Source organism: Caloenas nicobarica, chromosome 20 (genome assembly GCF_036013445.1).
Source record: "Caloenas nicobarica isolate bCalNic1 chromosome 20, bCalNic1.hap1, whole genome shotgun sequence".
NCBI lineage: Eukaryota > Metazoa > Chordata > Aves > Columbiformes > Columbidae > Caloenas > Caloenas nicobarica.
The window spans coordinates 8,095,472-8,103,159 of record NC_088264.1 but is presented as its reverse complement, the minus strand read 5'-3'; the positions used below and the strand labels follow the sequence as shown (position 1 = coordinate 8,103,159).

General features: G+C 56.9%; 1 protein-coding gene across 1 annotated transcript; it reads right to left on the bottom strand.

Moving 5' to 3' along the window:
• Nucleotides 1-4,758: 4,758 nt before the first annotated feature.
• HTATIP2 (HIV-1 Tat interactive protein 2) lies at nt 4,759-7,231 on the bottom strand. Its single transcript, XM_065649097.1, has 5 exons — nt 7,024-7,231; nt 6,842-6,949; nt 6,624-6,761; nt 5,794-5,855; nt 4,759-5,208 (listed from the first exon to the last, which is right to left on the bottom strand). Exons 1-5 carry the CDS (start codon nt 7,180-7,182, stop codon nt 4,983-4,985), a joined length of 693 nt encoding a protein of 230 aa, XP_065505169.1. The 5' UTR covers nt 7,183-7,231; the 3' UTR covers nt 4,759-4,982.
• Between the last annotated feature and the right edge of the window lie 457 nt (nt 7,232-7,688).

Below are 7,688 nucleotides of genomic sequence, written 5' to 3'. Positions count from 1 at the left end.
TTTCTGGGGTGAGATCAGGTAATCAAACTGGAAGGACCAAGCTGCTGTTTAGGGCGCTTCAGGAAGCCCACAGGCTTTCTTCTTAATGACACATCAGGCTCCAGGTCAGTATTCAGAAGAGACAGGTAGAAATGTTTCATTCAAGCAAGGTTTTTTTTCCAGTGAAAAATGTCACTTTCGTAAAAGTGTTTACAAGAAGTCTCGCTATTGATTTAAAGGCTGTAGCTAATGTCAAAATATCCATAGCTTCAACAGTGGTTATTGGCTGCTGGGTAGCAGTGACTTTTGCTCTAGAACAAATTTGTCTGAATGTAAGCTTAAAAAAGAAAAAAAACCTTTTAATCATAGTAAAAGTTCTGGTTTTGTCTGGCAGTGATACTTTGATGAGGCCAAAAAGAATTCCCACCCAGAATTTTGTTGTGTGGAGAATTTGGACCCGTTTTCCGTCTCCCTTCAGGGCAGTAAAACGGCGGCCGGAGCCCAGAGCTGCCCACAGGGTGGGAACTGGGGCCTGAGCAGGGACGGGTCCCTGTCCCCCCGCGTGGCTCTGCCCCCGGGACGCAGCCTTTCCCTCACCTAGAGCCTGGCTGCTGCGCGCTGCTGCGGCGCTTCTGTTTGCTCGGCTGAGACCTCCTTGATTGCTCCGATGACTCGCAATCACGGAGCCAGTGCCCCCCTATGGTTGTGACATCTGTGGCACAAGTTTCTCCCGGCCTCAGCCAGGCAAGCGGGCACAATGTCGGGTCAACCCAAGGCTGGGGCTGCCCGCGGAGAGCCAAACCACGCCAAACGTGGGGACCAGCCTGTCTCCGAGGGGCTCTGCAGCCAAAGCCCTGGCTCAGTGGCTCCCCCCAGGTCTTCGCCACCCCACACGGGTACAGTTATACCCGCTCCAGCACAGGCACCCGCAGAGGGTGTGTGGCTGCCACCCCACCCCAGCCAGCGCGTCCCCCGGGCATCCTGCTCAGGCGTGGGCTCACCCTGGGAACACCACATGCCCATCCCTGACCTCAGCTACCTGGGTGACTGTGAAAATGTGCATGAGTGTCTTGTTTAACACCCACAGCTCCAAGCTGGGCAGACCTTGCTGTCCACACCCCAAGGGCACTAATGGCCTTAATTGCCCTGACCAGCCCCACCTGCCCCCTCAGCCTGGGGCTACATTTAAGCTCAGCCCTGAGCCTCCTTTTTCCTCCCTGAGCAGTATCAGAGGTGTGCCTGGCGCTGGCTCCTGGATGGACTTTGGACCTGCATTATGATCCTGTCTCCTGCTGTTCTGTGATTATGCAGCAAGCTGGTGATTGCATTTCAGCATGTGAGTACAGCAATGGAAAGACAGAAGTCTGCTAGAAACTGCATCTCCCTGGATAGCCTGGGTTAGCTTTTTACTGGTTTGTAATGGAAATTGCATGAAAAAAGTGCACCCTAAAATTGCAGAGAATGAGATGCTCAAATGACATTTGCCTGGGCTTGGGCTGATTAGAGGCCCCCAGGTGCGCCCAAGGAGGGGTGCCAGACCTGGGGTTTGGGGGGCTGCCCTTCTCTCTGCCTGGCATTGACATGCCCACCCGCCCCCACCACTCCTTGCAGAGAGGGGAAGAAAACAGCAGCCGCAGAGGATGGAGGTACTTGACTCCTTCACGGGCTGCTATCACTTTGCCCTTTTCACAGGGGAGTCAGGGGGAGGCTCTTTTATTAGCACGGAGGTGCCTCAGGCCAGTTTGGGGATGCCTAGAGCCCAACTGCCCCACCTGCCAGCAGCTGGGGTGCAGCCCCCCACTCTCCTAGGGACTACAGCCCTGCAAGCTCAGCACCTCCGCTGGGCTGTGCCAGCTGCCCTCGGGGCCAGAGTGTGCCAGGGCCATTTGTTTTCTAGCAGGGTTGCCACCAGGGCATCCCCAGTGCCAGGCCAGTGCCTGCCAGCTCAGTGGCTGCTTTGATAAGCTCCTTCGAAGGCGAGGTGCCGTTTGCGGGGTGCCGGCGCCTCCTGGCATGGACGGGAGCGGGTGGCAGTGAGGGGTGGGTGAGAGGTGCTGACGGTTCTGGCGGCTCTGGGACAAGGAGGGACAGCGGGGCCGTGGGACCGCGTGGGGAACCCCCGCAGCCTCACAGTTGGCTGCCGAGCCATTGGGAACACAGATAATAATTTTTCTCGTTAACCTTCGGTAGTAAAGTTAGCGTTGAAATCCTGGGGGAGCCTGGATCTGTGGGGTCAGGCAGTTTGTGCGAATGCTGGTCCAGCAGCCACCAAGCACCCGTTCGGGCTCCCCTTCCAGATGCAGCCGAGGCTGATGCCTCTGGAAAGAGAGAGCTGCTTCGGGCAGGGTGGGGGTCTAACGAACGCACAGAGCAAGCTGGGGAAATTGAGGTCCAAAATGAGTGCTGAAACTCCTTGCGAGAGGGTGATAAGGAAACTACACAATGTGCTGGGGTTGCAGTTGTGCATTTTAGCAGAGACTTCTCTGAAACACTGAAAAAGAAACAAGGGTTACGCAGAAATAGTTTGTATTTTCCACAGACCTTTGTCCAGTAAGAAATGTTTGGTTTGCCCATTTCAAAGCTTTAGAGTGCTAAGAAAATATTTCCAATTAGAAACTACTCAGATCTTCCTTTTCTTCCCACGACAGCTTAATTTGTTTAAGAGCCCTTCTGGGAGAGGTTTTTTGGAGATCTGAGTGCACTCTGAGGACCAGATTGTTTTGTGTACACCACGGCTGGTTTCTTCCAACAGTGCTCTAGGTTTGTGTCTTGCAACTGGCCCCTCAAAAGCCACATGGAGTTTCTCATTACACCAGATTTATCCGGGCCCTGTTATTTCAAGACTTCATTATCCTTTCTAGCAACTTGCCTTTTATAGAAGGCAGCCTCACTGCTCTGCAGTTTCCTGGTTCCCACTGGAACTTTTTAAAAATTAGCATCATATTTAACAACATTGACTTTTTGGTAAAGGGATCACTAATTCTCACCCAGGTGAGTATTTGGCAGTTCATCTGAGTGTTCCTTCTGGCAGATTTTTAACCATACGTTCTATAAATTGGGTTAAAAATACCTTTATTCCCCCTCCTTCCTCCCCTCTCATACTTTGGAGCAGTGATGCAAATGTTTGTCCCCTGAGGAATGATGCTAGTGTGTGCTCCTCCACAGCAAAGGCCAATGCAAGTAACTCAGCAAGACTTTCTTGAATGGCCCTTTTCTTCTCAGGGAGCCTGATCACATCCTGTCCCTGAGGCTCTCTGGAGAACTTTTTGCTTCTCACATAGTCATGACTAATTTTTATACCTTTAGGATGCTTTCCTCAAGTCTTCTGTAGCCTGACTTTCACCTGTAACTTTCCAGAGCTTGTGTTCTTTTTTTCTTTTCTCATTTGTATGCAATTTTCACTTCTTTTAAGGTCTTATCACTTCAAGTATTCATTTCCACTCCCCAGTGTAAGCACATCACCTTTTTAAAAAAATCTCTTAGAGCGTTGGGGTACATTTACACCTATGTCATCCAGTGCTGCACGTTTGACCAGCCTTTGTGTGCTGCATAAGTCCAACACCCCTCAGATACTTGTGTGACACTCCTGACCAGCCTACCTCTCGTTTCCCTTTTGACATTAATATTACCCTAAAGGCATGGCTTTTGTTCTCACCAGGACAGTCTGATCAATAATTACAGCTCTGTGGCCCCTTATTTGTTACCTTTGAACTAAGCCCCACGCATGGTTGTGTTTTTCAGGTACAGCCCTCCCTTTGCTCCCCATTAGCACACAGTGTGGGGTTACAGCATCCCACCGCCTCCGCCAAGCTTCTGAGGTCCAGCCCGATGACTAAACGCTTGCGTAGAAGGAAGGAGATGGAGGATCCCTCCACTTGCCACATCCAAGTCACTGACACAGGAGCCACGGGTGAGGTCGAAGAGGAGAAAACCCTGGAAAGCAGCATTACCCAGAGCACTGGGACCCTGGCCAGCTGGGAATTCGGAAGTCACGTAAGTCCTGCATCCCAGCTGCGGAGCTGCCAAGTTGCTTGACCCTGAGCACAAAGCCTGGGAATGTTCAGGGCTGTCGCTGGGACACGGCAGGCTCCTCATGCCCGCGCTGTGCCCACAGCAGGGACCTGCTCCCCTCCCAGCACCCTGGCAGCATGGGGCAGGGACAAACCCACCCTGACACGTGCACGGGGCTGGCATCACGTCTTGCAGACACAGAGCGCCCTTGGGAACAGGGCTGAGCTCTGGTTCGCTTGTGTCTGTAAGGAGAGCCCAGAGGAGCCAGCGGTGACAAGTGTTTTCAAGTCAAGGCAAGTATTTGTGTGGTGTTCATGCTACTGAAGCATCGCCCTGGATCTGAACACCAGTGTCCCTGGAGTAGTCCCTGTGCACTGGAGCACATCAGTGAGGACAAGCCACGTGCTGTATGTTTGCAGAGACTGATTGCGGGCAGAGCCAGCAACCCAGGAGGGTTCAAACTTCTGCTGAGCTCCCAGGGGCCCCGCTATCCAAGTGGCACTGGTGCCACTGGGTGCTCTGTGGGGTGCAGCCCCAGCACGGGCACTTGCTGTCCCTGCCTTCCTCTGTCCATCTACAGCATGGCCACTTGCCCACGTGTTCCTTGAAGTGTCACCAAAAGACGCGATCCGTGAACAGATGTGGTTGGGCTGGTGGTGTGCAAGTGGCAGGCACAATTTCAACACAAAGCACAAACAAACCAGTCACAGGATTTTATTTAAGGCCTGAATTCAAGAAATTGCCTGGATTACACCAGTTTTTACCTGGACTGGCATGCTGGATCCAGGCAGCAGACCACGGTTTCTCCTCACCCACCAACCAGCACCCGCATTTTTGATTGCTTGACAGAAACAGCTGCCATGCAAGGAGTGCACCCCTATCTCCACAACGGCAACACAAGCACCCCACTCCTCTCCCACCTGTGCCTTCATCCTCGGCCCAGAAGAGCATCTGAATGGTGATCAAGCTCTTTCCTGCCCATCTCTTTTGCACTACATGCCCTGCTGTGGCACTGCCTTTCCCAGCCTGTGGATGGCCGCGTTCTCCAGCACCTCCACCTTCCCCTCGCCTGGCTGCAGCACGCAGGCCACCATAGCCCTGGCCACCCTTTCCACAGGCACCGAGTAAGCGGTGGGGAAGACCCAAGCCACAACACCCAGAAACTGCCGCGCCACCCACTCCGCAGGCCGGGACTCCTGGCGCTTGCACAGCAGGACCCTGCAGAGTGAGGAGGTAAGATGGGTCAGGCTGAAATAATCCCCTGGGGAAAAGCTAGAATCTGGGTCCTCCAGCTACGCCAGGGGCCCAGCACAGCTTGCTAAACCCTCATGGGGGCTGTGGGGCTTTGGCAGGGTCCTGAGACAAGTCTGAGGTGAGGCCTGGGACACCAAACTTCTTTCCCCCTAGTGCTGCCAAAAGCAGGACAGCAGTTCTCCCAGGCAGCAAGAGCATAGTATAGCTGAAAAGATATAGGTGAGTATGCCCCCCGCACAATGTTAAGTTCTGTGCAGAGATAAGCTTTGACCTATGTCCCCCAACCCCTGCTCCCAACCCAAGCCTCTTCTCCTTGCATGGCACGTGACCTTGGCTTTGGGACGGGCTGTAGGAAATTGCTGTGCTTGCTCCTGCAGCACTGGGAAGCAGCGTGCTTGGCCCAGAGCTGTGTTTGCACCTGGTGGCTTTCTCCACTCCCCTCCACAGCCCTCCCCTTATGCAACCTTTCTCCCTTTCTCCGTCTCCCAGCACACAGCCTGGCAACCCTCCACCCGAGTCCTGTGCCCTCCCTCCTCCACCACTACTCACGCTGGCCGCAGAATGGTACAGTGATCAAAACCAACAGCCTGGACCAGGTTCTCCACTTCTCCCTGTCAGAGCAGTTGGGTAGGATGAAAGGAGACAAGGATGACTGCGAGCACCATCCCTTTCTCCCTGTGACCTGGGGGGAGTTGCTGAGCCGTGGGCAAGATGGCATTAATGCGAATGCAAAGCTGGCACAGGCCAGGCACCATGTGGGCAGTGAGAAGCTCTCCAGGAAGAGGCAGTATGGGGCAAGTGTCCACAGTGCACACATTGACTATTAGTCAGCAGCGCACTCTTGCAACCGTCATGCTAACTGCAACTGGGTGCTCCTGAGACAGCATCTGGACACAGCGTCCAGCCTGGGGGTCCCGGCACAAGACAGTGGCAGAGAGATGGGAGTCCAGCAGATGTTGGGGGCTGCAGCGCATAACATATGGGGCGGAAAACTTTTGCAACAGGTATGGTGGCACCCAAGGTATCTATGGACTCTCTACCCCTGGACAGTTCATGTCTCACCTGGACATAGCTATGAACCCCTGCGCTTAGCTGTAATGCCATCCTGACTTGAGGTCAGAGAGACAGCGTGGGGCTGGAGACCCCAGCATTTCTTTCCATGGTTTGAAGAGGGAGATGGATGCTGCACACAGGTGCTGTGCTGCTTCAGATGAAGCCAGCACAGCTGCCCTGCCAGCCCCCTTCTCTTGTTCCCTTGTCTCCCAGTAGCAGGACACCGTTTGAATCTCTAGAGGACCTCAGCTCCTGCTTCATTCTCGAGCATCCCAGCGTTTTGTGACTGCACGAGCATCAGGAGCCCACCCCAGCTGCCCCCTCACCTTCACACGGAGGTAGAGGAAGCGGCTGTGCGGGTTTGCCCCCTGGGAAGACTGCAGGACAAAGTGCTTGCAGCCCCCTGCCCGTGCCAGCTCCGCTGCCTGCGCGACGTAGTCCCGGTCCACCCGGATGAAGCCAGCCTGCAGGTAAAGGGGAGAGCGCGGTCAGCAGGGCAGGGAGAGGGCAGGGAGGACTCCTGCCCCGCCGGGGTCCTGCTCACCGTGCCAGCCTTGGCTTTGGTGGTGCCCAGGCAGCAGAAGCCGACGTCGTGTCCCTGGAAGACGGCAGCGTGCTCGCTCAGCCGCTCGAAGTCCACCACCGCCTGCTCCTGCGGGGCAGCCGGGGGTCAGCGCGCCCGCCCCGGCCCCGCCCCGCTCCCCCGGCTCCCCGGGCCCCGCGCACCACGGCCGCTCCCGTCTCCTCGTCCAGGCTCAGCCGGCGCCGCCCGACCAGCGTCACCCTGGCGAAGAGCCGCCGCGCCAGCAGCTCCCGCAGCAGCACCCGGCCCGTCTCCCCCGAGGCGCCCAGCACGAAGCAGCTGCCGCCGCCCGCCGCCGCCATGCCGGGCCGGGCCGGGGCGCGGAGCGGCTGCGCTGCTGCCGGGGCGCCGGGCTCGTCCCGGCGCTGCTGGGGCGGCGGGCGCAGGCTGCGGTGCGGCACGCTGCCGTCAAACGCTTTTGCAGACACTGGGGGAGATCGCAGCGTTTCTGTCCCCCCGCGCCGCCCGCAGCCTCGGCGCCGCCCGCAGCGCGCAGGAGGGACGCCTGCTGGTGTCCTTGCGGTGGCAGAGCCCGCGGCGGAAAGTCCCCGGGAGGCTCTGTGTGCCCTCGCCGCTCTGGCGGACGGGATGTGTCCCTGGAGGGATGCTCAGAGGGGTCTGTGACCTGCCGGGCGGCTCCTCCCCAAAAACTGCAGCGCTCAGTGTGCGCGACAGAGCGGGGGGCCGTGTGGCTGCGTCCCCGGGCAGGAGGTGAGCGACCCACCTGGGCACCAGCTCCGGACCCAGCCACAGCCGTGGGCTCACACCCCGCGGTGACAGCAGCCCTGCCCGCCGGGAGCAGCCTCCG